The sequence below is a fragment of the Labeo rohita genome, chromosome 3, assembly GCF_022985175.1.
Source record: "Labeo rohita strain BAU-BD-2019 chromosome 3, IGBB_LRoh.1.0, whole genome shotgun sequence".
Classification (NCBI taxonomy): Eukaryota; Metazoa; Chordata; class Actinopteri; order Cypriniformes; family Cyprinidae; genus Labeo; species Labeo rohita.
In genome coordinates, this window is record NC_066871.1 from 10029214 (window position 1) to 10053196 (window position 23983).

General features: G+C 36.2%; 1 protein-coding gene across 2 annotated transcripts; it reads left to right on the forward strand.

The window, feature by feature from the left end:
* The first annotated feature begins 3261 nt into the window (after positions 1-3261).
* Positions 3262-21301, forward strand: mafk (v-maf avian musculoaponeurotic fibrosarcoma oncogene homolog K). 2 transcript variants are annotated; one of them, XM_051105582.1, is made up of 3 exons: positions 3262-3430; positions 16752-16826; positions 18715-21301. In XM_051105582.1, exons 2-3 carry the CDS (start codon positions 16782-16784, stop codon positions 19141-19143), a joined length of 474 nt encoding a protein of 157 aa, XP_050961539.1. In that variant the 5' UTR covers positions 3262-3430; positions 16752-16781; the 3' UTR covers positions 19144-21301. The 2 variants fall into 2 exon arrangements, with proteins under 2 accessions (XP_050961539.1, XP_050961537.1); XM_051105580.1 differs by having other exon boundaries at positions 3263-3430; positions 16748-16826.
* The last annotated feature ends 2682 nt before the right edge of the window (positions 21302-23983 follow it).

Consider the following 23983-nt stretch of genomic DNA (forward strand, 5'->3'; position numbering starts at 1 on the left):
ACCCAGAAAGGAACACCACAGAGAACACACACTGTAAGGTACTCAGCAAAAACAACATGTGCTTGTAATCGGACCTCTACGGAGAAAATACACATGTGTGCCTGGTTACAGTTGCTGTAAGTATTGTTGAAAACATACTTCTCTGACAAGAACAATGAATGACCACGTCTGAAAGCCTTCCAGATATAAAATATGCATGCCACTTCTAAAAATGTTGCAAGTGGAACTAAATATCCCATGTGTTTCCCTAAACTACAAGGCAGATTTGCTGAGTATTTCAGATGGACTTTTAATAGAATATTCCCTAAATAAGTCAATATACGAGTCTTACTACTTACCCGTTTGCCACACCAAACTGCCCACTTGTTATATAAAGTGTTTTTCATATTAACCATATTTTCATGATGTCATTGGCACACTAGTCACTACTCCAAATATAAATCCCGTGTCACAAGGAAAATTTAAATCCCGCAAAAAGAATAACTTTTTTCTGTATTTTTTAAAAACGTTTTAGAATTAAAGCAATGATCAGGATAAACTGCCATTCTTATAAACATAGCTTAAACATATTTTTAGTCTCGGAAGATTAACGCAGGTCTGTCTAATGTTTGGCTTAAGCCGGCATGATCTTAAGAACTTGAGGATGTGTTTCCACTTAAAGATTTCTCTTCTTTTTTTTTTTTTACATCCACATGGTGGTTTCCCACAAGTCCCACAGGAATCCTACGGGAAGCAGAATGGCAGTCCATCACTTCTTTTATGTTATTTGAGCTACATTTGTCTTTGGAGGTGTGTATATAGATGCTTTGCTGCCATAAGAATGCTTCAAAGATCAGGTGTGGGGATTTTGGTAAAGTGATATTCTTCACCTGTCAGTGACTATTTGTAATGGACAGAACAAACTTTAATTATTCGTTTTTATAAATTACTTGAATTTTTAGGATATTTTACTTTATTTTGAAGATTTCTTTTTTGTTGTGAGAATAGACACAGATTCGCACTCACGCAAATATTTTATGCAAACAAAAAACAGGTTTTCAGCTGCTTTACGGTAATGCTCAATACTGATGATACAGATCATACAATTTATTAAATGCCACCCAGTATTCTGGGCATGAAAGATTAAAGACGTCAGAAGCCCAAACATTTATATCAAACCCATATGCTTTCTCAGAGAGCGAATGTGTTTGTGTTGAGTCACTCGCTGCTAGAGAAAGTGAGAGAATGACTGAGCCATATGGAGAATTAAACCTGCTATAAACAGTTAAGTCCACACAATTCAAGCAGAAATAAATGGAATAATACAAACTATCAATTAAATATGAATAAATCATTTCTGAATTTACAGAATTATTTTATTCTGGAGTATCTTTTTATTCACTGTAAATAAGTAAAATGCTTTATTACATTATATTATATTATATTATATACTTTGCGTTTACTCCACAGCAGTGCTATTAGTGAACTCAAACTAAAACCACAAAATATTTTTGTTACTTGAAATAATGTAAAATTTCATTTAAATAACAAAGTATTTTACTTTATCTTCATTTTAAATATTTGTATTAAAACTAAAACTTAAATAAAATAAATGAAAACTTCAAATATATAAAAACTAATTAAAATAACAAAATCACACAACAAAATTACTAAAACTCTAAAATTAACATTAAAACAGAAAATATAAAAAATAACTAAAAAAACAAAACAAAAAAAACTATAATAGTAACAATGCTAAAACAATGCCCCCCAGACAAAACCAATGTTGTGCACACATGATCTACACTACCAGTCAAAAGTTTTTGAACAGTAAGATTTGTAATGTTATTTATTTGATTTAAAGCAGAGCAAAAACAGTAAAATTTCGAAATATTTTACTATTTGATATATTTAAAATGTAATTTATTCCTGTGATTTCAAAGCTGAATTTTTTACTCCAGTCACATGATCTTTTAGAAATCATTATAATATTCTGATTTGCTGCTCAAAAAACAGTTATTATTACCATTATGTTGAAAATAGTTGAGTAGAGTTTTTTCAGGTTTCTTTGATAAATAATTCAGAAGAACAGCATTTATCTGAAACAGAAATCTTCTGTAACATTCTAAATGTCTTTGTCATCACTTTTGATAAATTTAAAGCATCCTTGCGGAAAAAAAACTTAATTTCTATCATATATATGTATATATATATATATATATATATATATACACACACACACACACACACACACACACACACACACATATATATATATATATATATATATATATGTGTGTGTGTGTGTGTGTGTGTTACAAAGGCTTTTTATTTTAAATAAATGCTTATCTTTGGATCTTTCTATTCATCAAAGAATCCAGGAAAAAATTTACTCAACTGTTTTAAATATTAATAATGATAATAAATGTTTCTTGAACAGCAAATCAGCATATTAGAATGATTTCTGAAGGATCATGAGACACTGAAGACTGGAGTAATCATGCTGAAAAATTAGCTTTAATCACAGGAATAAATTACATTTTAAAATATATTCAAAAAGAAAACATTTTTTTAAATGGTAAAAATATTTCACAGTATTACTATTGCTGTATTTTGCATCAAATAAATGCAGGCTTGGTGAATAGAAGAGACTGTTCAAAAACTTTTGACAAGTGTACATTGTTTTACCTCTTCAAGATGTATGCATATGCAAAAGTATGCAAGATGTGCATATAATTCGTCAAATCATCTAGAATGACTATCTTACTGTCACGTTGACACAGCAGTTCCCTTCCATGTGGAAGCAAATGAGGTGTGAGCACAGAAATAGTTTGCAACTGCTTCGTGTGCTTATTTTTTAACAACAGTCTTTAATGACAGACAGAGGGCGCTTTGGATTTCCTTCACTGACGTGCAATACCGAATTTTTTGATAAACACTGACGTTCCAGAAAGACCAAAAAATATGCAAACGGGTGAAAGCGTTCTCATAACAGTCACGTCACACCACAGATATGTTTTAGGACACCGACACACAAATTCGACCTTCTGCCAAAGTCTAGCTCAAAATCATTCACGAAGTGCTGAAATGACTTTTGCTTTCCTGTATACATAATCTGACTTCGAAACGCTCGATTCTGGCGATAAATACAACAAACCTTCCCAAAGTATTCAGTTGCGTCTATTTCTGGCCTCCCCTGGTTTCCCGCCTGACTGACGTCAGCATAAAGTTATTTTCATGAATGGAGGGGGCGGTCACGAGGAATCGGTGACGTCAGTGCTTGCGGAAGCACAGAGTGGAATGTTGATACATTGTTGTTGTTTTGTAGTTAATTTAGTTCAGGGAAACATTTCGCTTCGGTTGCAGGACGCGAGACAAGGCTCGACCTGTTGATTCCAGGACACTTCTCAGAGATTCTGCGCATCCCCGACAGAGATTCCGCGTTCACAAGGTAAAGTGTGCGAGCTTTTCTGGGAGATGTTTTGAAATTCCTTTCGAAATTGCTGATGTTCTCACGATGACGGATAAGAATTCAGCCTATCCGTAATATTCCTCTAGTCGACCGTTGCGTAGCTTAATATATTCTTCTTTTAAATTATACATTTCAATAAGCAGTTACAGATATTACAAAGTTGAAACATAAGTAGTTATGTAATAGCTGAAATATTTTATTATTAAAACAAAAATGTATCGGTCTGGTATGGACACGTGTTAAAGCTTGCAACTTGGAATTTAGCCTACAAATACTTTTTGGGCTTTTTTGGCTTTCATACAAACGATCGCTTTAATAAAAACAACACTCTCACTGACACTCTTTAATGTTGCGTAAATTGAAAGTTTGTTTTACTTACGTCTTTTAAAAAGCAAACCGTAAGTCTATCGCAGGCGGTGCATCTTTAACTAAGTAAACAACGGCGTCCTGTAACTTTTAAAGCAATTTGCCGACACGTTTCCAACTTTTTGTCGCTTTCGAAAGCGGGCATGTTTCAAAAGAATTAATATTACGACACAAGGAAATAACACGTGGTGGGCATTTAGGAATTCTGGGACAAAGGGCACATTTGTGCGGCGAGCGCTACTGGAAGTTTTAACGCGACTGAACGACTGTTGTAACGATCCCGAGTCATTCGAGACGCGCGGAAAGATTCGGTTTTCTCTCGCTCTCGAATCAACACGAGGGTTCAAGAATAGAGTGACGTTATGTCAGATTCTCAGTGAACGGCGGCGTGAACGTGAAGAATGCAATGTGCCTTGCGTAAAAGACTCACTTGCCCTTTTTTTCGTTGCGCAGTGCAAAAACAAGTGCTAGTTTAAAATATAAATTATTATAATAAAGGAGCATGTGTCACCGTCAACGTGTCTACTGAAACCCAGGACACTTTATAGGACGTAATATCAAGTCAGTGATTGAACAATCTCACAGTTTTATATGAAAAGCACGCATGGAATGGAATGTATATGAGTTTGTGATGTGTAGGTGATCGGAAATATCTATGAACACACTGTTAAGAATGATTGTGTCCACTATTCTGGCAGGTTAGCATTAGAGCAACGCCCTCACAGGAAAAATGAGTCATAACTGGATAATGTGATTCATTTCCACAATGGATGATAAAATAGCAGTTCTGAATCAATTTAATGTGATAAAACCACATTACAGTCAAGTCCATTCACTGTAATTAGAAGAATGCATGTCCTGTGCTCAAACACAGTACAATTTGGTATGTAATGTGACAATTTAAGGAAAGCCAGGGTGGGAAATGAACTTTTTTTGCCACAGTGGATCACTGAATAAGTAAAATAACTGCATATGTTTGACATTAAATAAGCAAAGACCAAAATATATTTACGTTATTCCACTTCAGTTGGGGTTTTTGTAACTCACCTTTAACCTCAAAGGTGTTACGTTGCTTTAGCCTTCTGCAGAACTTTGTACAGCCACAAATATTTGGAATTACGAAATGTTTCACGTCAATTTCGAAAGCTTTAAATGTACAGGGATAGCAGTTTACTTTAGTTACAGTGCTTTTCATACTACACATTGTTTTACAGAGTTTCATAATGTTAATAGGCTACCTAATTGTCCAACTAGATGACAGGATAGTTTACATTTGATGATGATATAAACAATCAAGCAGTTGAGATTTGTTTTTGTGACCCTGGACCACAAAACCAGTCATAAAAGTCAATTTTTGAAATTTAGATTTACACATCATCTGAAATCAGAATAAATAAGATTTCCATTGATGTATGGTTTGTTAGGATAGGACAATGTTTGGCTGAGAAACTGTTTGAAAATCTGGAATCTGAGGGTGCAAAAAATCTAAATATTGAGAAAGTCCCATTTAAAATAGTCCACATGAAGTTCTTAGCAATGCATGTAAATAATCAAAAATGAAGTTTTGATACATTTATGGTTGGAAATTTACAAAATATCTTCATGATCTTTACTTAATATCCTACTGATTTTTGGTATTAAAGTTTGCTACAAAAATACCAGTGCGACTTATGACTGGTTTTGTGGCCCATGGTCACATATCAGTTTATATATTGTAGCATAAAGTGTGAGTGTACATATTGGATATACTTATCCACCTTATTCTTCAATGCATAAGTAAGCCTATGGATGAGACCTCCGGTACATTATCCGCTATAGGAAAATAACAAGAATAACAACGTGCAGTAAACGGTAAAACTGTTGCACTACAAACCAGTGTATTCATAATTAAGATGATACATTAAAATAATATTGTAAGACATACTAATTTGCAATATCAAGCAGCAAAATTAGCTGTTTTGTACAGTTAAAAATAACTGGATGCAGATGAGACCGGAAGCCTGACCCATAAAATTTACAAATGGCCGTGCCCGCTCTTATGAGAAGAATAAGGTGGGTAGTAGTTGTAAGTTAGGGCTATTAATTTGTTATGCTGTGATATGAAGGATTATGAATCTCTGAGGCTTTCTTTTTTTTTTTCAATTTAAAGTGAATCGTACCAAAAGCATCTCTTCAGATTGTTCATTTACAGTGTTTACATGCAGGGCAAAATCTTTCAGTTGGTGTGGAAATTCATGTGGGGTGTATGGAAAGCCTTCACACAGCATGCATGACGAACAACAAATCGGGCATGCACATTGAAAGCATGTCTGTCATCTGTTCCCCCAAAATAAATCGAACGCGTGCATCGTTGTTTTTTATGTAACGGTGTTCAGAGACGTTCTACACGTCGGCCGCCACAGCGACTGGTATATGAGCAAAAATATCCACCGGTGTGTTAAACAGTATCCGCATTTGGCTGGTGACGGGTGTTGATTTCACACCCTGGAGAATATAAAAAGGCCACCATCCATTTGCGAGGGGCTGCTGTGTTCTAATCTGATAGTTTGGCTTTGTTTTTCCAGAGTCAGCAGAAGATCAGTTGTTGAAGCTGCTAGATCAGCACCAGTCATTGCCCAGGAAGAGTCCTGAAAGCAAAGCGGGGAAACTATTGAGTGCCTGTCATTGCACCGAAACAGTTGCCGGGGTCAGATTACGTTTGTGTTTCCATTGGTTTAAAAGCGAATTGTGGAAGATGGCACAGAGAGCAAATATTGGGTTCTGTCATGACCTTTATCCCATCTTGATCGATATGGAAAACCATGGAGGAGGGCAACCTTGTCATGTCTCCTTATTCATACTGTATGCGGGGTTGTTTGACCTCGTCTGAGAGGTAGTCTGACTCAGAGTTGCTGAGGTATCTGTGGTGATGGCCTCCCACGTCATGTACGTTGTCTGCTCGCTGCTTTTAGAAACCCAGGGGAAGTGAAGTGCACACACTGACTGCACTGTCATGAGACACACACGTGGGATCACTTGAAGGGGGCAGGGGCTTGTGTCTTGTCACTAAGCAGTGCTCTATGAGTAAACAGTATTATGTTAATCACATGATGTCAATTTTAGTTCACGATTATTGTTGTAGCATTGAGTGTCTTGCACCTTTAAAGATAGTGTGGTCCATAATCGCTGGAGAAATAAATCCTGTGGTTTAGATGGTGCATTTGGAGAACAGGAACTCTTACAGTACTCTTTGTGGTTAAGACAGTGGGTTTTGAAAGTGAATGAGACAGTGGTAGTCGGTGAGTTAATGACTCAAAATGAAACACAGGGGAACTCCAAACCCGATTCTCACGTCAAGCGCACCCGCTGCTTTCACTGTGAGCCACATCTTGACCTAGGCTGCAACATACTATCACCAGTCATCATGAATCAAAGTCTTATTGATTTGAATGAGTCTCTACAACAAGAATGCAAGGTCACCATGTTGTCACTTGAAATATTGTAGTTAAATAATGAGACTCTATTTGATCTGGCCAATACCAGAATTGGGAAATAAGTGATGTGGTCCAAATGTGGGTTTCATGTGCTTTTGACTGTTTTTAGATTATATTTAACAAAAGCTAAATTAATGATTAAATGCATTTAATTTTAAACAAATGTACCTGTCCTGTTATACTGTAAGACACGTGCTTCAAATCCACATGTAAATGTCACATGGTTGTTTTAAAGTGTCCTAATATTGTGTTGGAGTCCTGTAATGTCTGTAAACCCCCGTTCCATAATCCTACTCTGCTCTGATTGGTCAGCTGGCCAAACCTGTTGTGATTGGCACAGAGAGGAGTACTTGAGCAAGTTAGCAAGCGCTGCCATCTGGTAGCCAAGTTCGTGGTTGTTTTTGATGTCGTGGTTCGAAGCGACCCCAATAACATCATATTTAGCACCTGGAATGCAAATTTACCAGGGGAACCCCGACAAAAAGCGTGTGTTTCACACGCCAGAATGCGATTTTTAACAGGGGACCCCCCTCGGAATGCGACTGGGCTTGTTCTGACCTGGCAACCCTGATACATAAAACAATAATGAAGTGCTCCAATCCCTTCTTAAAATGACAAAAACATTTTGTTTAACACTTACGCAAGTGAATCGTGCCCACAGATAAAGTTTAGCTGTTAGCTGTGAACAAATAACATGTTAGCTGAGTGTTAACGTGACTAACCGATGAAACAACAGTTTGAAAATATGTCTAAGTTACATTCTTTATTATTAAACAAAGTAATTAGAACAATGACAGTCTACATTAATCAACAATTAATCAAGCTGCACTAGGTAACATTATACACCACATATTAGCGCAAAAGACTAGATATTTTGAGCACTCACTTGAAAATGTACACGTAGCATATCAATCGTACTTACAGGTTGTGGCTCAGAGATGCTTGCTTTCACAGCGCAGAAAACAGCATCTTCTCAACATGTTCTAACTAGCGGAAGTGTTTGTGGGCAGGTCAGACTGTTTGTGGGCAGGTGGCAATTATGATAATGTCTTACTCAGTGACGTAAATCGTTAACAGGCAGAAGATTCGAAAATATGAAAACTCGTTAAGTCGATTTTTTTTTTTTTTTTTTTTTTTTTTTCTTTTGAGAGTGAAGTTTAATAAACGTTAAAATTGATGAATCAGTGGTTAAATATTAGGAAAAAAAGAACAATTTCCTAGAGACATCAGTAATATCGGTAACAGTGATACTCACCTGCAGTCATAAAAAAAAAAATATTTAAAGAATATTAAAAATGAGTGCTGTCAAACAATTAATCGCATCCAAAATAAAGGTTTTTGTTTACATAATATAAATGTGTGTACTGTGCATATTAATTATGTATATATACAAATACACACACAATACAGTATATATTTTGTAAATATTTCCATGTATTTATATGTATATATTCATATTCATATAATTGATATTATATATAAATATTTTTATATATGAAGGTGACCTACTTTTGTTAAATATATACATGCATCTGTGCGTATTATATATATATATATATATATATGTGTGTGTGTGTGTATACATAATAAATATACACATATATTATGTAAACAAACTTTTATTTTGGATTAATGTACTGTCTTTGTTTTTTACCTTTAATTTGAAGATTCAATGTGAAATTACTGCAATATAAAATATTTATTTATTTTCTTTATGAATTTAGTATTTGTAATGTTTAAATGTCATATAGTTCATAAATGTCAAAGTTTTGGGGGTGTTTGTACTACGTGATTTCTTTTTTTAAAATAGTGTATCATTAAAAGGTCAACGTTCTGACATTTTAAGAGACTTGTTGACCTTGTGACTGAGTCATGAGGGGTCCTCTCTATGATATCACTTCCTGTTTTCTTTTTCTTGCATGTTTTAACATCCAACTAGAAATTTAATTAGAAATCAATAATTTCAGCCTTTTAAATAAGGCCATCCTGATATTTTTCATCAGGTTTTTTTGCCACCCAAAACAACATATTATTATTTTAAAAGCCACTGTATGTATGAATTGCCTTTTAATGTTTTTTGGTTAAGTTGTATGCATAAGACAGTAGGAGGAGAAACAAGAAACAGTGGCTCCCCACAAGGCTACAACATTTTTCACGTATTGTTGAATAAACGAACAGATGTAGACAAAAGAAAAATTAGGGTCACGTTATTGATCTGCGTTTTACAGAATCAGCCTTTATTGGCCTAAGGGGTGTCTAGACCACAAAGCAACACCCTGCCCTATTCTTGTTGCCCTTTTCCAGTTTCTGGATCGGACAGGACTGACCTCACCACACTGTGGTCAGGTCTGTGGAAGAGCTGTCTGGGACTTATTTCTCAAGAGCTTGGGTAACTGGATGTTTATAAGTCTATGATGTGTTGATGCTGCATTGCGCAATCCTCCAGCTTGTCTTGTTTGCCGAAGACCATTAGTTAAAGACGTTTAATGGCATGAGGGTGGAGAACTAAATTAATGTTACGTCAGATACGAGTAAAGATGACTGTCGTCGGTTAAATCGAGGCTGGTCATGGTTTTCCAGTGTTGTTCTTCACTTATTAACCACGTTGCACTGGCTTCCCTGTCGTACATACTGGGCGGGTTTGTCTTTGGTTAGCACATACTTGACATTCCTTTGAATCCCTGCGTCCCCAGTTGGAAAGGAGCTTTGCTCTCGCTACCTCTCCTCCCAATCCGCAGAAAGTTCCGCCGGCCCCGCCAACCGTTCCCAAGGTTCCACGTACTTTTCCTTCCGCCCCTGCGAAACAACAGGATTTTCCAGGAAACGTCAGTTCGGGAGGGTGTGATTCCCTGCCGATCGTCCTCGCTCTTACCAGTAAACAGCGTGACTCACGGCTCCGCTATGCTCTCCATTTCCTTTACATAATATCCCTGCGAATGCGCCGCTGTGGAAAAGAGTGGGCCGGGACCAAAGGAGACGGAGCTCTCCACCTCCCTGCGAAAAACAGAACCTCAGAGCAAAGCCTCGTAGCAGCTGGCCGCCAAGCGGAGCGGCGTATCTGTAACTAGCGGAGCAAAAGAGGACAAACAAACAGTGAAGATGAGCCAGGCCTCCGTTTATCATGGGAACACAAGCGCACACGGCTTTGAAGTGGGTGCTTGGTTTCGCCCAAGGCCTCGTCTCGATTCTCTACCTTTCATAAGTGGTCAAAACAAGAGAATCTCACATTCTCACATGTGTTAACATGGCAACGCTGGCGTCAAATTCCATAAGAGGGGAGGTCCTTTGCAGGCTGTTTCTGAGAAAGTTCACAATCTCAAGACTCAAATATGCAGTTACCCAGCCATATTGCTCAGGGAGCCTAGAAAGAACGTCATCCCTGTATCAGCCAAAGCATGCAACACTTTAGCAGACGTTATCCGTGCGGGCCAAAGGTTTAGTCAGTAATAATCCGCCTCGTTTGGTTTATTGGGATCAGATGTCATGTAGTAATTACTCCAAACGTAAGTTATGTGACGCCGAAGTAGTTTACATCATGGTTTGTAGTTCGTGGAAAAATATTGCATTTGGTGTTTGGCGAAGCACCTTGACGCAGGCAGTCCTTTCCATTGTAACTCAGGGGCCGCCAAATCATGAGTTCACGCTAATGTACAATAGAGCCTGACCCTTGAAGTGTGACAGAAACGTTGTTGTCCACATGATGCCAGTGACATGTCTGAACAGCTTCACCTTGTGATTACTGAATAGTTTCAGTTCTGCATGCGCCCACATATGACAGCAACGCAAATCAAGCATGCTGTTGTGTAAGCACAACCGTTTTAATTTGATAAACCAGTATAGGGTTGACGTGAAATAATAAGGCAGCTCAACCAGAGTAATATGCCTCTCCATTAGAGAGGTCTGCAGGTTTGTTATTGTTGACTCAGAAAAGGATGTGGAAGTTGGGGCTTCCAGTTCTGTCCCTTACGTCCGTCGGATGATGTAATCGTAGCTTTACCACAGTGATGCAAAAACAAGCAATTTTACCAATACGGTCTTCTAAACCAAAATGATGTGCTTGCACAAATAATGTAAACTTGCTCTAACAAGTATTTAGTAGACAAATTTAGTCATAAGCTACATGAACAGACTTGTTTTACACATTAAAATGCACTCTTGGGGGCTTGCTGCTGGGATATTACATAGAAAAGATCGTTCTACATTATATACCACTAGAAGATTCATAGTAGTGTTGCTTAAGAGTACAGATTAGTACTTTAAGGTACTAATATAAAGTCATTTTTAACTTTTTTTTTTTTTTTTCCCAAATAAGTGTTTTACATTTACATGATGGGTTAATTTATTTATTTTATTTGTGACCCTGGACCACAAAACCAGATATAAGGGTACATTTCTCGAGAATTATCTATGCATCATCTGAAAACTGAATAAATAAGCATTCCATTGATGTATTGTTTGTTAGGATAGGACAATATTGCTGGGATACAACTATTTGAAGATCTGAAATCTGAAAAAAAAAAAAAAAAAATCTAAATATTTAGAAAATTGCCTTTAAATTTGTCCAAATGAAATTCTTAGCAATGGATATTACTAATTAAAAATTATGTTTAAATTATGTTTGATACATTATTAAATGTACAAAATATCTTCATTGAACACGATATTTACTTAATATAACTTTAAAGTGATTTTCACTCTTTTTAATGTTATATTTTGTAATATTGGCATTGTTTAATTTTTGTACTACTATTTTTAGGAGGCACTGCCTCCCTTGCCCTTTTAGAGGAAACACCCCTGCTGAGTTTATGCATACAGCTCGATGACTGTAAACTAATCACATGCATTTATATGCCATTTCCATTGCATACTGAAGTGTTGTTCTGGTAGTGCACTACAACAAGTGACACTAAATATAACATGGAGTAAATCTGGTTATATTTAGATGATTGTAGACATGTAGTAAGATCATTATGCACAGTATTAAGTATGCAGTTCTGTGAATGGAAAGTGGGGCCCCTGCTCAATGTCAGTGCGTGTGGAATGTCTCTCAGCTATCCACACTTTACACACTCTTTGTGGCTTCCTTCACAGCGCCTTGTGCTGTACCATGAATTCATACTTTTTTTTTTTTTTTTTTTGTTTCCTGGCCTTAGAATCCATGATAAGAAGACTAGTGTTCATACGAGCTATCAAATGTTCAGCATCAAAGGCGGCGTTCAGTCCTATAATTTATGTCCAGGAAACCATGAAACCTTGGCCTTGGGACATTTGGGCTTTTCCTCTCTGTGAGGGCTGAGCAGGAAAGTGGGGCCCCCCCTGTCAGTTCACCCCAGTTCTCAGCACAAATGGAAAGGGGGACCATGTGCTGAAGGAATTTCAAGGAAGTGCGTGTGTGAGAAAGACCTGAAAAGCTTGGAGGCCCCACGAATAGAGAGGGAAGCATTTTTTTAAAAATGTGATTCCATGGTCCTCTTTGGAAAGAAAAGCATGGTGTCCCCTGTCACAGCCATTTTAAAATCAACCATGCTGAGCCAACTTGCTGTATAGGAAAACTCTTCTTGTCAGAGCTTGTTTTTTTGCGCAGTTTTAGATAATTATTCATGGCCCAGTGCAGATTTGAGATTTAATTAATTATGAGGGAATTAATTATTTCAAAGAGTGATTGCCATTGGAGTTTCACTTAATATAAAGCAATATTGCATAGTTTTCTGGTTGCCAGTTTGATTGTAGCCAAATGAGATGAGGGGCTCTTAATGTAGCCCTCACATCAAGGGGCCAGATGGTATGAATCAAGCCTTAAGTGATTTTCTTTTTTTTTTCATGGTGGTATTTGGTTTCAACTGCTCAGTTCGTACCCAATCTAAATTCTGTCCCGTCATAATTGAAACATTTAAACCAGCAACTGATGCACATCCGGTGTGGTTTACTAAGACTGAATCAAAAGAATGACTCAGAGTTTACCAAACATGCCAAAAGCGGTGAATCTGCTCACTGGTCAGAGACACTTAATGTAACCATTACTAAAGAATTCTCACCAAGACAAAGCAATCACTTAAAATGGTTGAGGTATGCAGAGGGTTGAGGGGCCAGATGACTGGACCGGAGAAACAGACTGCAGAAATTGGAACATGGGCTATCTGTGTTCCAAAGAAATGCATTCTAAATAGATGTATGTTTTAAATGTATGCCCAAATTGTGAAATAGTTGCAGGTGAAAATGTGCGATCCACAAGTACTTAATTTCTTAATGAGTTGCTTATAATATTTCACTCAAAAATTGTGTCACTGGCAACTGGAGTTTTGTGTCAGCATGCTGAGCTAAATATAACGAGCACAGTTAAATAAGGACATGAAACGAGCCAGGAAAGCCTAGTGTAACAGGATCCAGTCTTTCAGCTGCAGTTCTAAACCTGATAAAGAACATTGTCTAAAAGCACAAATATAACAGTGACTGTATAAGGGAAACTATTCCCATGTGACTGACAGCCTCCTGGAATGTTCCATTTACTGAACAGCAAAGGACAGACTTGACTTAATTAAAACTTGACATTACATTCAAACAGGTTTCCATGTGTGGTCTATATCACTTTTTATGTTTAAAAGGAGTCATAATTTGATAGATAGACAGGTATAAAAAGACAGATCAATAAATAGACAGACAGACAGTCAGACGATCAATAGATGGATGGATGGATAAATAGATTGTTAGCTAGATTGATTGCTGGTTAGATAGATACACTGTAAAAAAAAAGTTCTGAAACATTCTAATTAAATTAAAATAAATTAAAGATTATTGAAGTATGTTTTAAAAGAAAATGCTATTTCAGTCTTTCTACTAAAAAAAAACATGTTCAATTCAATGTGTTGGTTGCCCTTTCCTTGTACTTCATAATGACATTTACTAGCAATTTCTGAGTGAACTGTTTTGACACCATTTCTTTTCATACATATGATGACATATGATGTATGCTCAAGTTAACATGCTGATGAGCAAATTTAGTATGTGCTCAGAATCTGTTAAGATTGCACTTTTTAGAGCATTTTGTACCCCTATGTATACTGCCCATTTGTGGCAGTTTTATAGAAAGAGTAGCATGCAGAAACTTTGTGTAGCATATAATGTCGGATTGAGGCTGTTGCTTAAGGTTCCATGATGGAGCAGTGCAAGCTACATATTTGTTCGGTCGGGTGTGCCAACTTGCTCTGCTGTGTTGCGTAATTTGATGTACAGATGTATGTGTAGGTTATCAGACCCTGCAAACAGTAGAATTTTAACACTGATGAACCCGGCACTTAGTTCTGTCAGATATTTTTCCAGTTTGTGGAACCATTGGCGTTTTAGTCTATATGTAAATATGTGATGTTGTGGATTCTGTCTGTTTTTTTTTTTAATTAGTTGTTTTATTGTTGTTTATCTAGTCTATTGTATTGTCTGTGTTACTGGATAAAAAAAAAAGTTTTCAAGGATAGATAGATGGATAGATCTAAAGTGACATCCTAAATGCATTGATATGCAAAATAAAATGAAATAATTCTATAGGTATCCTATAGGTATTGTTATGCTAGATGGATGGATGGTAGATGGATGGATCTAAAGTGACATCACATAGGTATTGATCTGCCAGATGGATAGATGGCTAGATAGATGAATAGATGGATAAACAGATGGATGGATAGATATCTAAAGTGACATCCAATAGGTATTGATATGCAAAATAGATAGATGGATGGTAGATGGAAGGATAGATGGATAGATAGATGATATCTAAAGTGACATCCTATAGGTATTGATATGCAAGATAGATAGATAGATGATAGATGGATGGATGGATGGATGGATGGATATCTAGTGACATGGCTAGATAGGATGGATATGCAGATGAATGGAAGATGGATAAATAGATGGATGATATCTAGATGACATCCTATAGTGACATTATATGCAAGATAGATAGATAGATAGATGGATGGATGGATGGATGGATGGCTAGACAGATGGCTAGATAGATGGATAAATAGATAATGAATAGATGGATAAATAGATGGATGGATAGATGATATCTAAAGTGACATCCTATAGGTATTGATATGCAAGATAGATAGATGGATAGATGGCTAGATAGATGAATAGATGGATAAACAGATGGATGGATAGATGGATAAAAGATGACAAGGATAGATGATATGATATGCAAAATAGATGGATGGATGGATGGATGGATGGATAAATGGATGGATGACTAGATAGATGGATAAATAGATAATGAATAGATGGATAAATAGATGGAAGGATAGATGATATCTAAAGTGACATCCTATAGGTATTGATATGCAAAATAGATGGATGGATGGATGGATGGATGGACAGATGGCTAGATAGATGGATAAATGGATAATGAATAGATGGATAAATAGATGGATGGATAGATGATATCTAAAGTGACATCCTATAGGTATTGATATGCAAGATAGATAGATAGATAGATAGATAGATAGATGGATGGATGGATGGACTAGACAGATGGCTAGATAGATGGATAAATAGATAATGAATAGATGGATAAATAGATGGATGGATAGATATCTAAAGTGATATTCTATAGGTATCCTCTAGGTATTGTTATGGTAGATGGATGGATGGATAGATGGCTAGATAGATGAATAGATGGATAAACAGATGAATGGATAGGTATCTAAAGCGACATCCTATAGACTAATATGCAAAAAAGAAAAGAAAAAAATAATATAGACTAGAGTAGCTTATTTCACTCTACATTGTTTGTCACTCTCTACATTGTTTGAACAGTTATCTAATTTTGTAGAAGGTCATCTTGAGTTTTTGTTACTTTTGAGAGTGGTCCTCCTGTGTGGCGAGCTTATGAATGAAGCTTGTTTACCATTTTTCTGGTCACGTGTTATACACTCCCACACCCATTTGCAGCGTCTCCATGGCAGCAATCTTGAATAGAGTTTACGCATTCTGACGCTCCTGAAATGGAACCCGCGGAGCGCGTGTCTCACGCCGTGTTTTTTTTTCTAATTTGGTTGTGGCGGGCGTCTCGAGGCCGTGAGCTCGAACGCACAGAGTGGCCTTTTTAAAAATAGCGCAGTGTCCAAAATAGCCTTGCATGAACGGCTAAGCAGAGAGATCAGACAAAGCCTCATGCCGAGAGCTGACCTGCTTCTATTATTGCACTCTTGTAACGGTCTAGTGAGCTACATCGTGAGAACGCGAGATCAGCAAGTAAACAGGGTAACCCTTGTCTCACCGATACTGTGCAGAGTTGTACTGACCTCTGCTGGTCGCTCTAGGTAACTTTACTTAACTCAGCGGTTTTAATACAATGTACCTGACACGGATTCTCTGAGACATGCAACAATAATGTTTCTTAATAGTAAAATCTACCTTTTATACCTTTATGAAATGTACATTTATTCCTTTCTGTTGTTTTCTTTAGACAGATTTTTGAGGAGTTCTGACTAGCTGCTTGTATGCAGGGCATGACGACTCATTTTAAAGCGGGCAAAGCTTTAAAGGTAAAAAAAAAAAATTCTCCTTGTCATTCATAATTTCATATAATATGTATCTATTATTTAAACTACTATCATGTGGAATGTTTATTATCTAAACCTTTAAGAGGTAAGAAAAGCTCCATCTAAATGGATGGTATGTATTACACATATTTTGCACCATATTCTTTGATTAGTCTCTTTAATAATCTTAATAATTTCTAATTGTCTAGTATATTTATATTTCACACACACACTGCCATTCAAAAGTTTGGGATCAGTAAGATTTTTAAAGTCTTATGCCTAAAGTTTTATTTATTTGATCAAAAATAAAGAAAAAAGTGAAATATTATTGCAATTTAAAATAACATTTTCTATTTAAATATACTTTAAAATATAATTTATTTCTGTGATCCAAAGCTGAATTTTTATCAGCCATTATTCCAGTCTTCAGTGTCACATGATCTTTCAGAAATCATTCTAATATGCTGATTTATTATTAACGTTGTGCTGCATAATATTTTGTTGGAAGCTGTGATACTTTTGATGGATTTGTTGATGAATAAAACGTTAAAAAAGAACAACATTTATTCAGAACAGAATTTTTTTTTATCAATGTAACACATCCTTGCTGAATAAAAGTATTAATTTCTTTCAAAGAAAGAAAGAAAAAAATCAACCTCAAACTTTGAATGGTAGTATATATTGCTACAAAAGATTTATATTTTAAATAAATTCTGTTCCTTTTAATGTTTTATTCATCAAAGAATCCTGATGATCCTGAAGTATTTACATAAAAATATTAAGGAGCACAACTGTTTTCAACGTTATAATGAGAAATATTGAGAAATCAGCATATTAGAATGATTTCTGAAGGATCATGTGACACTGAAGACTGGAGTAATGATGCTGAAAATGCAGCATTGGATCACAGAAATAAATTTATTTTAAAGTATATTAAAATAGAAAACCACTATTTTAAATTGCAATAATATTTCACAATATTACTTGTTTTTTTCTGTATTTTTAATCAAATAACCACAGCCTTGATGAGCAGAAAAGACTTAAAAACATTTAAAAGCTTACTGATATATTTATTTCTTTGTTTTTAATTGTGTATGTTGTTAATTGTAAGTTTGGGGTTTGTAAGATTTCTTTAATATTTTTGAAAGTCTCCTTTAATAATTTTATGGTAAAACTGTTTTCTGTTGTAATATATTTTAAAATGCAATTTATACCTTGCTGAATTTTCAGCATTATTACTCCAGTCTTCAGTGTCACATGATCCTTCAGAAATCTTTCTAATATGCTGATTTCTCAATATTTCTTATTATTTTCAGTGTTGAAGACAGTTGTGCTCTTTAATATTTTTGTATAAACTTTTCAAGATTCTTTGATTAATAGTAAGCTCTAAAGTACAGAATGGAAATCTAAATCTTTTGTAATGATTATAGTGACCTTTGTCACTTTTGATCAATTTAATACCTCCTTCTTGAACAAAAGTATGAATAAGTATTCATAAGTAAACTTTTGAACTGTACACTGTAAAAAATAAAAAACACAATTTGTTGAGTCAGCTTAAAATAATTTGTTACCCTGCTGCCTTAATTTTAAGTTCAGTCAACTAAAAAAGTTTATTCAACTTGAAATGTTAAGTTGTACTAAGTAACAACTTAGATATTTGTGTTTGCTAAACTTAACAGATGGGTAAGTTGTCACTTAGTGTAATTTAACATTTCAAGTTGAATAAACTTTTTTTTGAGTTGACTGAATTTAAAATTTTAAGGCAGCCAGGTTACAAATTATTTTAAGTTGACTCAACAAATTGTTTTTTACAGTGTAGTATCTGTATCTCTATTAAATTGCAAGGTAAAAATGATGGTAATTTTGACAAACACTTTGTTGTGTGCTTCAGGTCAAGAAGGAGGTGGGTGAGAATGCCCCGGCGCTCAGCGATGACGAGCTGGTGGCCATGTCGGTGCGGGAGCTCAACCAGCACCTGCGCGGGTTGACGAAGGAAGACGTGGTCCGGCTGAAGCAGCGTCGACGCACGCTAAAAAACCGCGGCTACGCTGCCAGTTGCCGCATCAAACGCGTCACGCAGAAAGAAGAGCTTGAACGGCAAAAAACGGAGCTGCAACAAGAAGTGGACAAACTGGCTCGTGAAAACGCCAGTATGCGACTGGAGCTGGACGCGCTTCGTGCTAAGTATGAGGCCCTGCAGTGCTTCGCCCGGACTGTCACCCGCGGGCCTCCCGGGAAGGTGGCAACCACCAGTGTCATCACTATTGTCAAGTCCGCCAATCACAGCCCCAGCTCCGCCCCGTTTTCGGCACCCTCGTAGTGCTGAATGACAGTGCCTGCCCAGCTCCTTCTGGTCCAATCCGGCTCTGAACCTAGACTGGCCCACGGGCCGCCGCTCAACCCACACTGAGAGAAAACTCAGTGGTCAGACTGAGGGGAGGGTGGAGGCCTTAATCTGCGTGACTACAACAGGCTGCATCTATTGTTTTTTATTTTTTTTTGTTTTGTAAATTTCTCTCTTTTACACACTCACAAAAACACATGCATACGAGAACACATCTATATTGTCTGTGCACTGTGCTATAACCTCCGGCACCGGCAGGGCACATTGACCGCTCTTTCAACTTCATCACAGGCTGAGACTTAGCAGAGATGAGCACTTGTTAAAGTGTGAGATAGTACTTGACCTAACCTGCCATTGGAGCACTGGTTTGACAGCTATGATGCCCGTGACATATTGCATAATTATCATTAATGTGACCATGGACCACAAAACCAGTCATAATTAGCACGGGTGTATTTGTAGCAATAGCCAACAATACATTGTATGGATCAAAATTATTAGGATATTAAGTAGATATTAGATATTTTGTCAATTTCCTACCATAAATATATCAAAATGTTAATTTTTGATTAGTAATATGCATTGCTAAGAACTTAATTTGGGCAAATTTAAAGGTGATTTTCTCAATATTTAAATTTTTTTGCACCCTCAGATTCCAGATTTTCAAATAGTTGTATTTCGGCCAAATATTGTCCTATCCTAACAAACCATATATCAATGGAAAGCTTATTTATTCAGTTTTTCAGATATATAAATTTAAAAAAATGAACCCTTATGACTGGTTTTGTGGTCCAGTGTCACCTATTAATATTGTAAACATACACTTCCGTTCAAAAGTTTGGGGTCAGTACTTTTTTTATTTATTTATTTATTTTGAATACTTTTATTAATCAAGAGCACATTAAATTGATCATAACTAACAGTAAAGACATAAAAAAATCTTGAAAATCTTTGTTTTCACAAAAATATTAATCAGCACAACTGTTTTTTAACACTGATAATTGTGAGAAATGTTTCTTGAGCAGCAAATCAGCATATTAGAATGATTTGTGAAGGATCATGTGACACTAAAGACTGGAGTAATGATGCTAAATATTAAGCTTTGCATCACAAGTATAATAAAGTACATTAAAATAGCAAACACATATTTTAAATTGTAATGAAATTCCACAGTATTAATGTTTTTACTGTATTTTTGATCAAACAGATGTAGCCTCAGTGAGCAAAAAGCCCTAAAAGTTTTTACCGACCCCAAACATTTGAACAGGAACCGGTTTTGACATAGTTTATGTAATGATGTCATTTTGCATCATGAAATACGTTGGCATAAACTCATGAAATGATACCAGCGAAAAGACCAGCGATTCAGATCCTGGTCAAAAATCAGGTGTGACCAACACAGTCCAAAGTTGAAAAATGATGTTATCGACATCAAGGGCAAATCCTTATCCTGAAGCGTTACATTACCGATAAACAGAGCAAATTATCTAATGGGAAATGAGCCAAACCTCTCTTAGTCAGCAGTTTAAACATAGGAATCCCAATGGGAAAACAGCACTTATTTTAACTGTTGAATTACAGTATAATACTATGAAGCACTTGCAAAGACTGACGTATGTGAATATTCAAGACTGAAATTACAGAGTAACTGAGTTTCTAGAAAAAGTTTTTTAATCGTTATATTTGTTTTATGAGAGGTTAGTTAGTATAAAGTTAATTATCCTCATGTTGATGATAACATCCGAGCGGCACAACTGTGTTGTCAGTTATCTCAAAGATATATACCGTTTTTCCTGACCTGTCTCTATACGACACCATAAAATGGTAGGTAATCCATATTGGATATTGATAACAGGAGCTGTCTTGGCAAAAAAAAAAAATACAGTTCAGTTATAAACTGTATATTACAGAACAGCCTTAAGCTTAATAAAAAAAACTAACGTCAGAGTTAAGCTCCCGACTTCGTATAGAAAATTCCGTCCGCTCAGAAAGCATTCCTATTGCTAAGTCACAAAAGGTGCCACTGCCGGTGTTGGTAACCCTGATTAAGATGTATATAGAATGCAAATATTTCGACACAGACACTTTGGGTAAGGAGAATCCTGGTGTACTGAAACCAGTTCAAAAATCAAAACATTAACATACCGTCTACATTTGATCAAACGAATCTGAAAAGGCTGAAATCAGGATTGTCTCTTACCTAAGTGGCTATGACTGTTTGTTTGAGCCCTTTCACCACTGCGGGAAGCATTTAGAGGGGTGTTGTGCTGCTGGGAAGCCCACTGTTTTCCCCACATCTCTGGGGTCCTGTTGTGCTCTTAGCATTTTTATATCTCCACAAGTGTTTTATGTGTCTCTTCATCCCAAAACATAATCTAAATCTGATATTTCCCATTGTTTCTATAGTTTGTGATGGTTGTACTTCTTTTTAATCACAGTGGTTATTTAACTTATTTTACTTCAGATGTCTAATAGAAGAAAGACATGCTAGCCTTAAACTCCCAAACTCAACTGACCCTTCGCTAGGAGTTTGACTGACAGGTGATTTGACTAAGCATAGCAGATAATCTTCCATTTTTGTTTGACAAACAATAAACAACAATTTAAACTTATCCACCTTACTCTTAAACGCGAAAGTAAGCATAAGACTTTCGGTTCATTAGTCGCTACTGGAAGACAAGAATAACAACGTGCAGTAAACCGTAAAACTGTTTGTTCATAATTGATATAATATATTCAGATAAAAACTGGTAAGACACCAGTTTGCAATATCAAGCAGCAAAAGGAGCTGTTTTGTACAGCTAAAAATAGCTGGACGCAGATGAGACCAGAGGTCAGACCTATTAAATTTACAAATGGAAACTTTAGTGGTAAAAAAAAAAAATAGTGTGTATAGACGTTTTTCTGAGGTTGAAACAAGCTGTCTGATGTTCATTCATGCTTATTTCATGCTATAGGCTAACTAACATTAGTAAAGCTAAAGAGAAGATCGACTGACGTCCCGCTTTAACTGAGGCGCTACAACGATCTGCCACCACACATTATAGAGCCACAAAACGGTAGTTTTCGTTTGAATTTCTTTAAAACATTAAACATATGCAAAGTTAAACTTTGTTTCATACCTAAAGTAACCTGCTCTGTCTTGTCTGTCGACACGTCGTCCGTTTCCTCTTTGCTCCACGATATATTTGGCATGTCTGACGTTTCGAAGGGGGGGAGTCTTTGCAAAGGGCCAATTCCCATATGTCAGTACATAAACTCTACAACTATTAGTTTTATGGTGAATGGTGGTGTTCAGAATTTATTTTAAGAACATGTAATTTCAGTATTCATCATTTATTTGCAATCGCTGTTGGGCCTACAGTCAGCATTTCAAACCATGTCAAGACCTCTGTTTGTGAAACGCGTCCTGTGCAGTTCTTTTTAAATGTGACCACAGCTCTGGTTGGCAGATCCTCTTTTTTTGGATTATGGGTTTTAAATAGTTGTATCCACTTTCCCTTTAGGCCACAACGGCCTTTTAGAAAGTGAAAAAACCCAGGAATTTTCCATTCGTCATGATGTGGCCAATTTGTTTTGTTCCTCTAAGACCTAATGCGTTACGTAACATTAGAATTTATCAGAATTTACTTCCCTCGATAGGAAGCGCTACGTGTCACTTCAGTCTTTTATGAAACTGTACAGTGACAGTATGCAAGTATGCAATTGTCATTTTTTTTTTTTTGACAAAACAGCTCTTTCTGTGCTTTACACCGACATCCGGTGGTGATTTGTGTTTCTCTATTTTTCAAAATGCTGTGATCGAATGCTGATGACACCAAGAGCTTTCATTTCTTGGACTATTGAGGCATTGCTGTTTTGCTTTATCGTGTTCAGTTAAGCTGCCACCAAAGCCATAACCCATCTGTGCGCTTTCTTTAAAGTTCACTTCATTTGTATTCTTTTATTCTTTTATTATTTAAACAAAACTACACCCTCCAGTAACTGGATCGTAATGCCCGAATTCTGACTAAAAAGAACCGAAAATGCCGTCTCAGAACTATTGTGTCATTTTACAGGGATGCCAGTGTTTTTGGCCAGTTGTTTGTGTAGATTTAATTAGATTGTAAAACAAAATCAGTACTGACAGAGGCATTACGGGTCATCTTGTGACTGAGGCCTGTAGACATTTCTCTCTTTGGAAGCAGTTTTGTGCAGTAAACGTTCCTCCTAACACGGTTAGATGGTAAAGATGGTCTTTAAAATTTAAAGTGGGTACTTCTTCTGTCTTTTTGTTTTTAATTCTATGTATGCTGTATGTGGCCTTTTGGGCTGAATAGGATAAATTATTCTATATTTTACATATGAATATATCTATTTTTCAAAGTATATAATATGTGCTCAGTCAGTCCTTAAAAGCTATTTACCATGAACGCACATAGGAAATTTTAACCAATGCTCTTTAAAAACACACTTGCCTATAAAAATCTTAGAGAAACTCCATGACATATAAAGTATGCTGCTCCAAATTATTACTTTATATTTGTCAATGTTAAGATGAAACTGTAAGGTATTGGGGGACGTAGTCATGTTATTTGTAGTTAAAATAGTGCCTTTAACATTGAGCTTGTCATCATTTAAGTACTGTATGAATGGGTGTGGTTGTTTTGTAAAATCTTATTTCCATATGCAACCACGTTGAACAGATTTGCCTGTTTGATAGGTCTCGTAGGCGTCATTGTTGTGCTATGATATAAAATAGCAATTGTAAATACGGACACCATGAAAGGCAGCAACAAAATAGGCTTAGATTAATCACATTCATGATTCTCATCAT

Excerpts from the sequence above, each read along its gene's own strand:
- mafk (XM_051105582.1), top strand. The coding sequence starts at position 16,782 with ATGCAGGGCATGACGACTCATTTTAAAGCGGGCAAAGCTTTAAAG. Across the intron at positions 16,827-18,714 it reads AAGCGGGCAAAGCTTTAAAG|GTCAAGAAGGAGGTGGGTGA; the intron begins GTAAAAAAAAAA and ends TGTGTGCTTCAG.